Source organism: Solanum verrucosum, unplaced genomic scaffold, assembly GCF_900185275.1.
Source record: "Solanum verrucosum unplaced genomic scaffold, falcon-dt-bn FXZP01000106.1, whole genome shotgun sequence".
NCBI classification, from domain to species: domain Eukaryota; kingdom Viridiplantae; phylum Streptophyta; class Magnoliopsida; order Solanales; family Solanaceae; genus Solanum; species Solanum verrucosum.
This window is the reverse complement of record NW_026020130.1, coordinates 1914645-1931397: the sequence shown is the minus strand read 5'-3', so window position 1 is coordinate 1931397 and position 16753 is coordinate 1914645. Positions and strand designations below refer to the sequence as shown.

Here is a 16753-nt window from a genome sequence, read left to right as displayed (position 1 = left end):
GAAGGAATAGAAAAGAGGAAGAGAGAAGAATATATATATATATATATATATATATATATATATATAAAATCAGATAAAGAAATGATAACTTGCAAAAAAAATTTAAAAAGTACAATATTCTACTTTTTATTGAAAAGGTAAAAAGTGAATAGTCATATCAAATTTACATCCATTAATTCTTTTGGAATTGAAATTTCTAGTTCTAATTTTATTTTATTTTGATTTAGTCCTAACTAGTGAACTAAAGAATGGGGCCTCCCATATTTGGGGGCCTAAGGCCACAGACTTTATTTTCCACAATGAATAGTAGTTGTCCCTGCCTAGTTCATATAGTAATAAATTTTCTAGTCCTAATTTAATTTGGTTTCTTATGATTATAAATAGGGATATTGCTAGTAATTTTTTAATATACAAAAATATACAGAAAAAGAAAGATCTATAGAGAAATAGAGAGAACTTGAAGTGACATTCCAGAGCTTTTGAGTTTATAAATAAAATATTTTTTCTTCAAATTATTGATATCAGAGCTTCTACGATCCTGATAAAAAATCAAAGAGTTTTGTTGTTGGCGGGCGATTATAACCTAAATATGCTTCACGTCTGGCCAATGATTATATTGCAAAACACCGGGTGAATGATATTTGCATGAAAAGAATGTTAGGAGGAAGGACTTGCAAAAGTATTATAGATTTTCATTAACCCAAGAAAAGAACATGGAATCAAAAGTGTGTTGTTCAAAAATTCTAAAATCTTTTTTAAAAAATGACTTACCCATTCAGTTCAGAAAGAAAGAGTGGCGGCGGAGATGAGGAGGAACGACAATGAAAATATTTGTTGATGATCGGATTTCTAAGAAAGAAGAAGAAGAGAAGAACGTTGGAGAGCAGCAAAAGAAGAACTATAACTTTTGAATCCTATTTTCTTTTACTTTTTTTTTTTAAAAAAAAATGGTTTGGTTAGAATTAGAGTAGTTGAAAAATGTAGTTTTTTTTTTTTTTTGTATTTTATAAAAGATTAGAAAGCTTTGAAAATATTAATTTGGTCCCAAATTAACTTAATTACATTTTAAAGTGGGTTTGACCCTTTCTTGATCAAAGTGTTACAAAAACAAAACCAAAACTTATTTGACACATTTATTCAATTTTCTCATGTTTAATAGAGTGTATCATTTTCCTTGTTACACTCGATTTTTTTTATTGAGGGTGTGTTTGGTATGAAGGAAAATGTTTTCCTGGAAAACAAGTAGATTTTTGATTTATTTTTTCATGTTTGGTTGGTGAGTAGAAAATAATTTCCGGAAATTTTTTTTTAGTGTTTGATTTATGAATGAAAAATGTTTTTGAGAAATTATCTTTAATTTTTACTAGAGAGTAGAAAATAATTTTTGAAATATATTTTTTTTGAAAAAACTTAATTTTTTTTTGGGGGAGCTAGCCGGGGTTGTGGGGGGGGGGGAGGTCGAGGGTAGAGGTGAAAAAATAAAAAATTGGAGTTGAAAATATTTTTTAAAAATAAACTTAACTTTTTTTGGGGGTGGGGAGGGGGGTGGGGTCGAGGGTAGGGGTGAAAAAATAAAATTTTGAAGTTGAAAATAATTTTTAAAAACAAACTTAATTATTTTTTTGGGGTGGGGGTGGGGCCTAGTAGGGGGCTAGCGGGGGGAGGGTGAAAAAAATTAGATTTTTAAGTTGAAAATATTTTTAAAAAATAAACTTAAATTTTTTTTTGGGGTGGGGGGGGGGGGATGAGGGGTCGAGGGTAGGGGTGGGGTGGGGTAAAAAAATATAAAATTGAAGTTAATTTTTTTTTTTTTAAAAAACAAGCTTTAAATTATTATTTGGGGGGGGGGGGGGATTGGTTTGAAGGTATGAACAAAATAAATTGATTTTTTCAATAAAAAAAAATGTAATTTGAAGTTGGAAGAAAGTTTTGGAAAATGTTTTCCTTAATTTTTTAAGGAAAGTCATTTTCCTTAAATTTAAGAAAAATGAGTTGATTTGGAAAATATTTTCCAAAACATTTAATCCAACCGAACCTGAAAAAATTGGAAAACATTTTCCTTTATATCAAACTCACCCTGAGTCTCGAGATTTTAGGCATATAAATTGAGACAAAAGAATGTAACTTGTATTGGGCATTAGGGCTCGTATATAACATTTGATGTTGAATTAGGTGATTTTATAATAATATAATATAAAATTTTAAAACATTTTCCTTTATATCAAACTCACCCTGAGTTTCGAGATTTTAGGCATATAAATTGAGATAAAAGAATGTAACTTGTATTGGGCATTAGGGCTTGAATATAACATTTGGTGTTGAATTAGGTGATTTTATAATAATATAATATAAAATTTTAAAAGTCATAATCAAAGAAATAATGGAGAGGTCTACAACGATCTGCTCCCATTCCCATAACTAATTTGAGCACAATTGAGATGGAGGTGGAATGGCTTCTTGTAATCCACGGCCTGGTGACACTGCTAGTGTTGATTTCTTTCCTCTGCGGCCAATGGCCTATTTTCGCAGGCACTTTCATTCAAAAAATCCATTTTTTTCTCACTTTTGGTGCCTGTGATTATTTCCGGTATTTATTTATTTATATTAATGCATATAATTGTTTCTCCCTACCGTTTTTGTAATTTTTGATAAGTATTTAAAATGGGATTTTGCTCAAATTTTGAATTTTCAGCCGCTTTGTGGGTGCTGTGTTTGGTCAAAGAGGTTCCAATGCACTCTTCTGCGTTGAGTACTATTGTTGTGATCGTCCTAATCCTACTCTCCAGGTTATTTTTCCTTCTCAATTCGCCTTCTTTCATCTTCAAATTAGTTACTGCTTTATCAGAATCTATGCTGTACAATAATGTTGAAAATGGTGATGCAAAGGTTCCACAACTTTTTGGCTTAATTTGACAGTGTAGCAACTTCAAATATTTTGGCGAGTAAGCTCAACTTGAGCACTATAATAATTGGTGCTCAGAATAATAATACACTTTTATGGACACATTCAGTAGGAAAAATGTGGAATCGCAACTTCGATCAATTACTTGTATTGCATTAGATGATGTGAAGTGCTCTAAGAATTTGAAAAGTAGATCCCATTTTGTGCCATTAATATACAAAAGTTGCTTTTATTATCCAAAAACTCAAGTGTAAATGATGAAAATTTCTTCCAAAGTGAATCTTTGTGATGACAATTACAGCATTTAGTTTGTCTTTGGCACTTGGGAATGGAACTAGTTTGCAGGAGACTCAATGAGAGTTCCTTTGTTCTTTTTGTTTTCATTCTTTGGTCTTTGGTTTTGTCTGCTGTCCTCTATTTTCATGCCCCTTTTTCTTCTTTTATGAATATAGAAACTTTATCTGAAAGTTGTCTGTTACTAAACGCAGGTCATATATTTGGGAATAATTGGAGCCAGTTACTACTTAATTGTGCAGTCAGCCTTTAAGTACATTCCTGGGCATTACCTAGGTGAAGTGCACAGGTATTATAGAATTCTTGTGCTTTGAAACATTCTCATATGCATCAGTTCTTTTGTCACTTGATTGTTGATTTTTGTGGTATATGTACGTGAATTTTTCTAGAAATTACATAAAATTGCAGGTACATAAGCTTGTTGGCAGTTGGTGGGGGTATTCTCCTCTTTCTATTGACTAGCTTTTCTGACCCAGGAACTGTGAATGCTGGGAATGTTTCACACTATCTTTCTGCTTATCCCTATGACAATATTATTTTCTCAGAAAAAGAATGTCCTACCTGCAAGATCCCAAAGTGAGTGTTTCTTTCAATTAAAACCTCTAAAGCTCCAGTTTATTTACTACACTAGATAGTCAAATTTTATTTCTACTTCTTGCTCAGACCTGCTAGGTCAAAGCACTGCAGCATTTGTGATCGCTGTGTTGCTAGATTTGATCATCATTGTGGATGGATGGTTTGTGTTTTTTTCCTTTTTCCATTCTTTCTCTCATACGCATACATGTTAACTCTATATCAGCATATATTCACTGTATATGTCCTAATGGTTTTCATTCTGTTTCTCCAATATGACAGAATAATTGCATAGGTGAGAAAAACAGCAGATACTTTATGGCTTTTCTTCTCTGGTGAGAAAATGATTACTTATTGGTCTTTCTTCCAAAGGTCTTATCTTTTACACAAAGTGATAAAAATTGTGTTTTTTACTTGAATATACAAGAAAATAGCGCAGAAGCGAAAATACAAAGATTAAAAACAAGAAATGAATGATATGTGAAATCAAGAATAAAATCCCCAAATTTCAAGATAAAGGGCTAAGAACCCTAATTGATCTTAGTATTTACAATTAGCAGATTAAAACTTATTATGATACTAATAGATTCAATTCAAGAACTTAGATCAAAAGTGATCTAGACCTCTATTTCGAAGAAAATAGAGACAACAATTAGTATGAGACTAATTACCTTCTTTAACTTACTTTAATGGAAACTAAAGACATCAAGTTGAGAATTAAGACAATTAGTCTTACCTGTTAAATAATTGTTCTTATAAGGTTGTAAGATGAATCAATAGTCACCCCACATAAAGTTGCAAGAAAAGAATCCTCTCAAATAATATTAATCATGTCTTTTGAAAAAATAACAAAATTCATCTATATCTAGGAAAAACCTATCCCAAGTAGCATGAGATTCAAGTCCGGCTTTTATTGAAATAATAAATAGAAAACCCTAACTAGGAAACTTTGTAAAAAGACATCCAAAACTAGCTAATAAAAAATAAGGAAAAGTTACCAAATACTACCAAGAAATACACGGCTATGCTGCCCCTTTTAGGCTTGAATCTCTCGTGAGTTTAACCTCCTCTTCTGCTTGATTTTCAGTCTCTAAACAGCTTTCTTTTGAGCTTGAATTGCAGCCCATTTATGGGCAGAATTTCAGCTCCTTGGTGGGCTTTTCTTTTCATCAATTTGGGGGTTGCTATGAGCCACAATCGCCTTCCTCTTGGGAATCTTAGTAGTTAAGTTGGTTGTCTACCTGAACTCCCACCTTGTTGGTGAGGGTTCGATTCCCCACATTGTAATCCCCTTCCCATTTCCCCTTTCCCTACCCCCAATTTTTCGAAAAATTAAAAAAAATCTTTTTCCTCTTGTGCTTGGATTAGAACCATGAAATATATGCATCACTTAGACCATTCTTCTCCACAATCCTTGGGATTGTTATTGGGTTTTCCTTCCACTTATCCCTACAATCCTTGAGTCGTTATTGGGTTTTCCTTCCATGATAAACATCTTCTTGATTTTCTATTGAAAATATCAACTTTAATAGTGGTATGCCACTTTGGATGGTATCACAAAGTGCTATCACCAGTGCCAGGGTAGGGAGTGGGCGTGTATTGCACACATTCCCTTGCATTTTAGCAAAGAGTTTGTTTTCATGCTTCGAAGTTGTGACCTATCCGTCACCTAAGGAGTGCCTCTTTCGTTGCACGAACACTCTCTCTCAGTGGCCTTTCTGTTGCAATAAGAGGACTATTCTTCCATTGTTTTCTAGTCTACTGTGTTGTTTTAACCTTGTGCTACATGGTAGAATTAAAAAGATGCTTAGACCATGTGGAATGGGTTGGTTTCAGTTAAAAGTATGAGAAATAATTGGGAAAATGCAACACATCCATAAATTGAAATAGGCAATATGGACAGGATATGTTACTCTCATAAGAAGTAATGAAGAAATCAGGATGTCACCATGAGTAGAATGTGAGATTACACTGGGCATGCTGTTGTTGTTGGAACTTCAGATGTTACAAAGTACTTTTGATTGGAGAGTAGCGGCTAGATGATTGAAAGGAGATTTCAGATTATCTCTTCTTCTTTTTTTTTTTTTTGGAAACCCATTTTACCGGTCTGCGCAGTTCATCAAAGGTGTGGCATGAAGCGTCCTTTTATCAATGGTACCAATCTTCAATTCATCGTGAGAAAATACCCTTGATAGGGGATATTCATTATTGCTGTCCCTTTTCAGCTGATGAGTCTTGTTAGTATTTACATAATTTTGGAACTCACAGGTTACCTTTACTAGCACAGATATTCACCTTCCCCCCAAATGCAAAAGAAAATAGAAATAGAAGATTCCATTACTAGCATAAATGATTGATTATTTCACAGCTGATGATTCTTATTAATTTTTGCATAATTTTGGAATTTGTACAATACCTTACTCTTGCACAAAAATTTACCCTCCAATACAAAAAAGAAATAAATGAAAAAATAGAAAACTCCATTACTAGCATTGTTTTAAGTTAGGAACTTATTCAAACTCTTTGTCATTGTTATTGTTATTATTAATAATGTGCCCCAAGGCCTAGCTCAAGTGGCAAAAGGTGGAGGATTTGTGGCTTAGTTTGCAGGTTCAAACCCCACACCATGCAAAGCGAAGCCCGGTATTTAAGTGGAGAAGGGTAGAGGGGCGGGCCCATTATCCACCGAGTTTAGAAGGCTGTGATTGGTCCAAAGGGCGGGTCAAAGACGGATTTCTCGGTTATCAAAAAAATAAAAATATAATGTTGTTGTCCTATTATTATTTTTATATTATATATTTTATTTTTAATAATGGTAGTGTCCGACAAGCTTGTGCATACCTTGATTATTCCATGGGGTGTCTGCTACCTCCCACTATCACAGGTATGGGGTAACTCAAGTTAGGCAAATAGGAAGAAATCACCTTGCACTTTTCTCTGTCTCTCTTGGAATTTGAACTCTATTCTCCCGTAATGTATACCCACTTCATTGATGGTTAAGCCACACTCTTGGTTACTTTAAACTCTTTGCTATTGTTGAAGAAAATACGAGGCATAAGTCGTCATAAAAGCTCGGTCAATCTGACCTTATTAGAGAAAATTCTTATTTTTCATGTATTTAATATTGACACTACCTTCATTTGTTTTCACGTCACATGCTTGTGAAAAATATGTATGTGAATAACAGAAGATTCAGCATAATTCTAAAAGATTTTGTACTATACACTGATGCTCATGCTGATAAGATTCTTACGTTACCTTTCCTGTTATTTTGGACATGCATCTGCAGGCATTTTCTTCTCTGTTTATATGGGGCAGTTGCTATTGCACTTGTGCTAGCTGGCAGACTGAAAGAACTACGGGTTATAGATATTCTTACTGGTGCATTGACTACTCCTTTAAATGTTATTGGAGCCCAATTGCATGTTAGACCCAAAGTAATAGTTGTCTTCCTCTGTTGATGCAGTTTATTATGGCTTCGAGAAATCATTCAGTAGTTTGGCTCCACATGTTGCAGTGGTAAGTGGAGGTCCACCTTTTGGATTCTGCCTGATTATATCTATCTCTTCCCCTGTTGCATGTGAGTTTATGTGTTGTCAAATTTTCATCTGTTTTGGAAACATTAATAAATAATTAATATGTGAGTCCTTGATAAAGGCAATGCCATCAAGCATCTCAACCTTCTTTATCTCCTTGTTCTCCAATCCTACTTCGATTTCCAGAGCAGAGGCTTGAGATATTGATGAGCTATTTCCTGTGGGATGGGATGGAAACAAGAAGTTTCATTTGGTTAGTCGGGAGAAATTCTCAACTCCTATCAATAATGGTCGTGCATTCGAACAGTGGGATAGTCAATCTCATTGTTAGGGAAGTGGCTATAGAGTATAGAGATATGCTAACAGAGAAGGGGACATGTGCAGAAAGGTGATTAAGTGAAGTAAGGCAACAACCAATTTTGTTGGTTCCCAAAGAATGTGAAGGCCTTCTATGGGTTGAGTAAGTGGAGAGGCTTAATGAAGGAGAAATAATACTTCTCAATATTTATTGCCTTTTCGTTGTGAAGGGGAACAAAATATGGTATTGGCTCTATAAATGGATGCAGTGATAAAATGCAGAAAGACAACTTTATGCGATAGTTTTTAATGTAGAAAGGGGATAGGATGTCATGGCAGCCAAGAGTTATGGAAGATACAGGTCGTCACCGTCATCAGAGATTTCCTCGAGGAGACCCCTCTGTGGCTGGGAATTTGAGGAGGTAGGGACATTCTTTATGAGGCTCTGTAGTCATGTATATTACGGTGAAGTGGACGGAATGATTTGGAGAGGAACATCTCCATAAACCTGTTTGGCCATGAGAATTATTCATTTCTTTTTGGAATAATTTTCACTTTATTTGAAAATCAGTGTTTGATGAACTAAAATTTCCAAATCCAAGTTCGAGTTGGATTCCAAATTTAGAGAAGTGCTACAACCCTATTTTCCAACTCTATCTTCATAAATTTCAAATAAAGTACTCTATTCTCTCCTCTTGAGAAAATGATCAAAATGGTCTTTAATGTATGTGGGTTGGGCTATTTTAGTCCCTCATATATACCATGTAGTCGAAATAGTCCTTAATATATGGAAAAAGTGATCATTTTAGTCCTTCATATATACCAACAAGAATATATCATGTGAATTCTATAAGTGGGGTCATGGGAGGGTGATGTGTACGCAACCTTACCTTTACCTCCTATCTTCCCCTTGTTGGAGAAGGGTTGATGTAATGAATAAGGTTCAGGAGGTTACTGGAACCAAAGTTCCATTAGCAATAGGAGAAAAAGAAAAAAAGAAGTGAAATAAGCATTAAAAGGACATCCCTCGGACATAGTCGGGCCAAGACTAACTGCGAGTTTAAAGTGGTTTACTATGTATATTTCAAGAGTGAGCTTGCAATGGAGGTTTGGAATCATATCGCCTTTACAATGTAAGATCCTTTCAAACGGATTCCAATCAAAGGTTGAATGAGATTGATTCTCTTTTAGATATCAAATCTAAATCAGATATCATAGATGGATGGATCTGTCTTTTTATTCATATATTGGCTAATCAAAATGGATTTATTTAGTGTTGTAGCATAGCAAGAAACCCCAAATCCTTGATTTTTCCATGAAAGATAGCATTGCTTTGGACCCCGCAAGCGAAGGGAATGAGCTCGGCTGCTTCTACTGCATATTTCTTATTCTTCGTGCCTGTTCTGCATGCGCTTTGCGCGCCATTGGTGCTTTTCTCTCTCCTCTTATTCTTCATTGGACGGTTCGGATGGACTACACCGTTCTTTCCCAGCTAAAATTGGAATGGTTGTATCACATTGAGATGACGATTGAGATAAGGAATTTGTATCCCCCCTATTTAGACTTTTGGGCCCTTATCTTTCTGAATCGAGATGTATTCGTGTATATATTTCACAGAAACGTGAAATCAAAGTAGGCGATAAAGTATCTAGAAGATAGGAAATAAAGGTATCATTTCCAAATTTTTGCCTACACAAGATATGCCTTATTTACATAATAGAAGATCTATTGATATGGTCTTTAACCCATTAGGAGTACCTTTATGCATGAATGTCGGACATATAGTTGAATGTGGATATTACCAAGTGCGCATAGCCGAAAGAGATGAGCCCAAGACCACGTGCGTAAGAAGGCATGGAGCGTTCGAGTTTGGTAATATGCCAATTTGACCACTATTAGTTGATAAAGCAATTTCTTCCACTTCTGAATCTAAAACAATTCAATTAGGGGTCAGTACACTAAGATTACCTTCTTTGGTGGGATGGATTGTTCTTCATCTAAAGATATAGAGAGTCCATAATAGGTGACCTCTTGAAAAAACAGGTAAAACCCCCACTTTCCCAGCCCTACGTCTAAAAAGTAAAAATATCACAGCCGTCATTACACACCTTTACCTTATGGGCGACCTATTACCCCTTTATCCTTGTTTGAAGTGAAATTAAAAAAAGACTGAGAGCTGACGTGGCAAAGAATGTGCCATCACCTTTCTAGAGGCGTGAGAAAAGTGAAAAAGAATTAAACCAATTAAATTATACATGTGTCGTCTTCCAATTTATTGTAAACTAATTACACTTAATTATTTATTATTAATATATTTTTCCATTATTTAGTTTCTTATTCTTTAATTTTCTTTCTTTGCTATTTTTTCCGTTTCCTGTTTTTATTTTTTGATAAAAGAAATGTTGTATTCTTCAGCATTAAGGATATGTTGGCTCCCATCAAAAGAAATTTACAACTGAATCAAACTGAACAACTACTTGCTACACAAAAACTGGGTAGCAAAAACTATAAGGATCTTATAAATTCTAAGTCTGTCCAGCATCCTCTATACCCTCCTCTTTACACAACAACAACAATAACAACATACCCAGTGTAATCCCACAAGGGGGTTTGGGGAGGTTAAAGTATACTCAAACCTTACCACTACCTCATGAAGGTAGAGAGGCTGTTTGCGGCAGACCCTCGGCTCAAATGCATCAAATTCAAGTACAAAGAAGAAGAAAACAGTGTAGAAAAAACATAGAGACTAACAAGGGAAGCAGGGCAAAGGATACAAGAAAGGAATAATGCGATAATAGCAACACAGTAAACAACAGACGGTGATTGATATTAAAAACAAGAACTACAATAATACGGCTAGTACAACGACAAACATCAACAAGCCTAAACCCTCGAAAAGCACAACCACCTTCCACTACCTACTAACCTTCTACCCTGGTATGCGTCCTCCACACCCTCCTCTTTACACCAAAAAATAGGAAATTCTTTTCCAGTGGATTTTCTGAACAAATTCAGCAGTAATCTCAAAGCACCTCTTGTTTCTTTCTCTCCAAATTGACCACCATTTACAGGATGGAATCATATTCCCTTCTCACTTTTGCTCCCCTCTCTCCTGATCCAACAACTCCGGAGGTTAACTGTGTGTTCTGGCATTGTCCATCTAGTTTGTGTCAGGTCCAAGAACAGAGACCATAGCTGAGCAGTAACTTTACAGTGTAAGAACAAATCGCTATTAGTTTAATTACATAGAGAACACCATGAGGCTATCTGAGAACTTCTCCTTTGGAGCTTTTCATGAGTGAGACAGGCCCTTCTGGCAACCAGCCAGGTAAAACATCTTACCTTAACTAGTACTTTGTTCTTCCAAGTCTTCCCCCAAGGGCCATCTATTCTCCCTGGTACTTCCTGCATTTTGCTACTGTATAGCCTGTTAACTGAAAGCTTCCATCACTGTTGTGCACTTGTGGTTCCATCTTACTAAATCTGCTTCCATGTTTGTGCCCTTAAAGCTATTAAGATCCTACAATATACCAACTACTCTACTTATTTCCCGATCATTGAAGTGTCTTCTAAAACTCAGATTCCATCCTTGAGGAGACCATACTTCATTTACCATTCTTCTTTATTGGTACTAGGGGTAAACAGATCAAGATAGGAGAGCAACAAAGGCTCCTGACCAATACAAAGCTCTTTCCAGAACTGAATCTTGCTACCATTGCCCACCTTGAAAGTAATATCTCTGACCAACTGGTTCCACAAGTTCCTAATTGTTCTCCAGACAGAGACGCCATAGTTACTATTGACTGTATTGGAGCACCAATGCCTATTCTACCCATATTTGCTGACAATCACTTCTCTCCACAGGGTTGTTCCTCATTGCCAAATCTCCATATGACCACTTGGTTAGTAGATATTTGCTTTGCAACCCCAGGTTTCTGATACCAAGACCACCAAAACTTCTACTCAGTTGTGCAGTTTTCCATTAGACCAGATTCATGCCTTTACCCTCTTTATTTCCCAGCCATATGAAATCCCTCCTTAGCTTGTCTAGTCTTTTTTCAACCTTCGCAGGCATAGGGAAGAGAGACATGGTAGGTTGGCAAAAAGTATAGGACAGAATTTATCAGGATGGTTCTTCCTCCCAAAGAAAGGTACTGTGCCTTCCAATTAGCTAGTTTCCCTTCTGTTTTCTCAATGATACTATCCCAGATCACCAGCTCTTTGTGTTTGTTCCCCAATGGAATACTAAGGTACACTACTAGAAGTTTCTCAATTCTACAACCCAAAATCTTTGCTGGTCTCTGTATCTGGGGCACTTCTTTAAAAGGATAAACACAACTTTTCTTCCAATTTACAGATAACCCAGAAATTGCCTCAAAAACACTAAATGTATCTTGATAGTCTTGAGTAGTTAATCATTGGCTTTACAAAAAAATGAATGTATCATCAGTGTAAATGACATATTTGCATATCCACCCCTGAGTGACTGCCTATTTTAAAACCCTTCAGCAAGGTATTCTGAATGGACATTCTCATCATGCTGTCAAAGCCTGCCATGGCTAAGATGAATAGGAATGGAGATAAGGGATCTCCCTGTCTAAGATCTCTCTCTGAGAGGAAAAAGCCAGCAGATTCCTCATTTATCAAAATAGAATACCTGGCAGTTTTAATGCAGTCTCTTATCCATTTCAAACCATCTCTCGCCAAAGCTCATCTGATGAAGAATATTGAGAAGGAAGTCCCAATTGACATGGTCATAAGCCTTCTCAGTATCTAGTTTACATGATGCCAGGGCCCAGGGGTATCCCCTTTATTCTAGTGTCCATGAACTCACTGGTTATGAGGGCAACATCCATGATCTGTCTACCTTTTATGGAAGTCATTTGGTGTTTGTTGACCAATTTGTTAATCACTCTCTTCAGCCTTTTAACCAAAAGCTTAGCTAATATCTTGTAGACTTCACCTATCAAACTTATAGGTCTGTAATCCCTGAATTCAACTTGTCTTTTTTGGGATAAGAGCAACATATGTAGCATTCAAGCTTTTCTCAAAAACTTGGTTATCATAGAAACATTTGATGGTGCTCATTATATCTTCCTTGACTAATGCCCAGAAATTCTGTTTGAAACTCATGGGGAAGCCATCAGGACCAGGGCCTTGTCACTTGTACGCAACTTGATCCCCTATAATACCTCCTCTTCCTCAAATTGTCATTAATTCCAAACTTTCTCCTCTAAGTTGATATTACCAGATCCATGTAGGTTGAGTTCTGTCCTCCATTGTTCTGTTTCTTTATAGTTTATACAATTTTTGATAGAAACTGACAATTTCCCTTCTCATCTCTTCAGGATCAGTCACCTCAACTCCTTTTGTTTCAACCTGTCGATATTGTATCTTTTGTGTGCTGTGGCCTTTCTGTGGAAATATTTGGTGTTCTTGTCCCCTGCTTAAGCCATTGAACCGTAGACCTTTGCCTCCAAACTATTTCTTCATTTCTGGACACATCCTCATATTCCTTAGAAAGTTGGACTCTTTGTAATAATTTATCTTCGATGAGAGTTCTCTGATCCTAAATTTCCCCCAGACTAGCTAACTGATTTCAGAACATCCTTCATTCTCTGTCTCCAGTCCACCTTATTTTCCAGTCCCCATTGCTTCAACTTCTCTTTTAACAATTTCAGTTTTGAGGCTAGGATAAAGGATGGGGTCTCATTAACTGAGAAGCAAGACCACCATTCCCTTACCTTGTCCAGAAAACCCTCGATTTGCATCCACCTTTGCTCAAATTGAAGTAAGATTTCCTCAAATTTAACTCACCACAGGTTAGCATAATGGGATTGAGGTCTCACGAGCCTTGGAAGGGTACTTTGCCTGATCTGAGTGAAGACTTCATCCCATTGATGAGTGTATAGGAATCTGTCCGATCTAGAAGCAGTCAAATGGCTGTCCCCTCTTCTCCAGGAAAAGGATCCTCCAAATAAAGGGGGATCAAATTACTCCATATCATTGATCCAATCAGAAAATTCAGACATAGCTTCTGTAAGTCTGTGTCCTGATGATCTCTTTGAGAGGTATCTTGTGACATTGAAGTCACCACAAATCACCCAGGGCCCTGTACAGATGCACCTTAAAGCAGACAGATCCCTCCATAGTTCTTTTCTTCACTTTGTTGCAGTTAGCATAAAATGAACTTAGAAACCAGTTTAGATTTTGATTAACAACTTCAAAACTTTCTGGTGATCAATTGACCAGCCACATCCACCAGCTCACCCTTCCAATATCTCCCATCCCACATTATTACTATCCCCGACTACTCCCTACAGCAACTAGATGTAACTCACCCAGCTACCTGTTGAACCAGAGTTGTTTTAGCAGATGTGAATCTGTCCCCTCCAATTTAGTTTCTATATGATATTGTCATCCACCCCCCATTGCTGTATTAGACTTCTGACAAGACTCCTTTTAGTCACATTGTTCACCCCCTTGACATTCCAAGTATATATCTTGATCTTCGTTGACAAGAAGAAGCCGTTATCCTCCCCCTGTTCCTCGGTCACCATCCTTGGAGTTCATATGAAAACTAAATTTCTAACTTTTTTCTGAATTGTTCCAGTAATGTTTTTTCTTTTTGGCATCTCCTTCTGATTAGTCAGCATCCTCTTTTGATCAATCTTCATAAGAAGCTCGAAGGCAACCTTATCGCATCTCTCAAAGGCAGCTCAAAAGAACCTGCTGAGCTTGAGCACAATTGATTGTACCCATAATGAAGCTCTGTCTTCAATGTCTTTTTCCAACAACGATTCACACTTGCAAGGGGGCATGGTTCATCACAGACCATCAATTGCCCCCCTGCAGACACCCCTGGAAATTTAAATTTTGCCAACAAAGACTCCTATGATCCAACTAAGGATGCTTACACCTTTTTCTTGTTTTCTTAAAAATAAGATTTTCCCCTTTCCCAGTTCTCTTAATACATTCATATTTGTATTTGTGCTTATGGTTTGTTTCGTAATGATGATCTTCTGCTTTGGATCAGTGGTTGTTGGATTCATACAACACTCAAATACTTATCATGGTATTTCTGGCTATAATTTCTATGCTACTGGCCGGTTTCCTTGCATACCACACCAAACTGTGTGTCACAAATACCACAACAAATGAGGTAGTTCATTTTCTATTTAGTACCTGCATTTTCTTTGGAAGTGAGCTTATGGAACACACATGTCTAATAATAGAACACTTGTAATTTTTTACTATTACATTACTTTCTTGGACCTTACACCTAAAATGAAAAATGCCTTTTGATCTATCATTGAACAAAATTTGGGCCAGTTGGAGTTGACTAGATCTCAAAATATTTTGCAAAGAAGAAAAAAAACATCTACTCTTATAAGTGTGATCAGGTTTGTAAAACAATATTTGGATCGATCGACTAAAATATTTAACTTGAAAACCTGAGTTCATTCATTTTGGATTCTTTTGCTAAGAAGTCTTGGGACAGAAGCTTGCAGCATTCTCTTTTAGGGTGATAGGAGTCTCTCCTTTATTTTTTTAAATTTGACTATGCAAAGAAAAAGTAAAGTAAAGAAGAAAGGGACACAAGATAGTGATAAAAAATGCATTAGAATGTCCTAATCGTAGAAATGCATTAGTATATCATAATCATATACCTTATTGATTCAGCTTAACTATTAAATTTTAGAAGTTGAAATAACAGCTTGCTCTTAGCTCACATCTAAAGCTAAATGTTGCTCGTGTGAACTGCAGACTTTCAAATGGCAAGAGTACTTAAGCTGGAAGAGGAAGGTTAATGAAGCAAAGGCAAGTGCAGCAGCACTCAAAGCAAGTTTAGCTGAATTGAACCATGAAAAGAAGCACCCTGTGAGCAAATGGAAAGCCTTCTTCCAAAGGTCCCGTCTTGAAGAAGTGGAGGTTGTTAAGAATAACATTTACGATAAAGGAGTGCTCCAGAATGTCTTTGAGATTGTAGTTCCTCTTTCAACAAGACGGTCATTCTTACAGAGGAAATCAAAATCAGGTTAGAGTTGTCAGTTGGTGACCCATATCTCATAGGGTCTTGGTAGCTCGTCCTTGGTTCAATGTCTTTAGTCTAATCGTCATACTACCAAGGAACCTAAATGTGAAGCACAATCATTTTTGCCAAACATATCACTGACAAGAATCGACAAGTCATCTATCTTTATTCTTGGGTTAGCATGACCAATGCAGTTTAATTGCATGTGGTGAAAAGATTGCACGAGTTCTGAGGAAGGGGGTTAAGTTTGTGCACCAGTGTTGCTTCCTTTTGCTTTTCTGCGGTTGCAGCTATTGAATGGAGGTGCTTACTGCTCTTTTTTTTGTGCATTCTACTTCCTACTTGTGGTGCAGCCTAGGTTTCCTCATATTTCTTGGATGTTTTTCAATCTTTATTCAACTTTTTATACCTCTGTGCTGCTTAGCAGCAGATTTAATTATGTACGATGTAATAGGACGAGAATGAGTGCCTGGTATCTGTTGCAATCCCAATGTATTATGTATCCGCCAGCAGTGGAACTGGAGTTCGGATTGAATTCAAATGAATTTTGTGCTCATGTAGCCATGAAGAGAGAATGTACCCAGCAGCTTAACTTCCTTCTGCTTTTTTATTAGGTTAATGAATTCAGTGATGTGTGGAAACTCTTGTAATACCAAAAAGTAGGGTACTTGCAATAAAATGTGTGTTTTTTTTTTCTTTTCACAAAAGGCTCCCAAACTTCTATACAAATAGGTAGGGGTAGAGGTGTTCACGGAGTCGAAAATCGAATCAAATTGAAGGAAAAAATTTGATACTTTTTTTATTTGGTTTTAATTTTAGAAATCAATATAATCATGTTTGGTTTTGGTTAAATAACCAAAAGAATCGAACCAAATTGACTATACAAATAAACCGATTTAAAAAATTACTAGTTTCTCCATAGGTACGTCGTACATGTATAATTTGAAGAGAAGAAAATAAATTTATATTACATTTTAATAAATAATTCAAATGAAAATTTCGTTCCAATCAAGCAGTGGACTTCAAAAGTTTGTTCCAAACAAATAAACTTCAGAAGTCCTCAATGCCTTAATTTGTCCTATTATGATGATATGTTGATTAATTGCAGAAATGAGG

At 36.1% G+C, this 16753-nt stretch overlaps 1 protein-coding gene across 1 annotated transcript; it reads left to right on the top strand.

The window, feature by feature from the left end:
- The first annotated feature begins 2346 nt into the window (after positions 1-2346).
- LOC125827290 (probable protein S-acyltransferase 17) lies at positions 2347-16192 on the top strand. The gene is made up of 10 exons (XM_049506606.1): positions 2347-2587; positions 2693-2786; positions 3391-3485; positions 3605-3772; positions 3860-3932; positions 4052-4104; positions 7059-7150; positions 7236-7288; positions 14639-14764; positions 15370-16192. The coding sequence occupies exons 1-10, from the start codon at positions 2439-2441 to the stop codon at positions 15643-15645; spliced, it is 1179 nt and encodes a 392-aa protein (XP_049362563.1). The 5' UTR covers positions 2347-2438; the 3' UTR covers positions 15646-16192.
- The last annotated feature ends 561 nt before the right edge of the window (positions 16193-16753 follow it).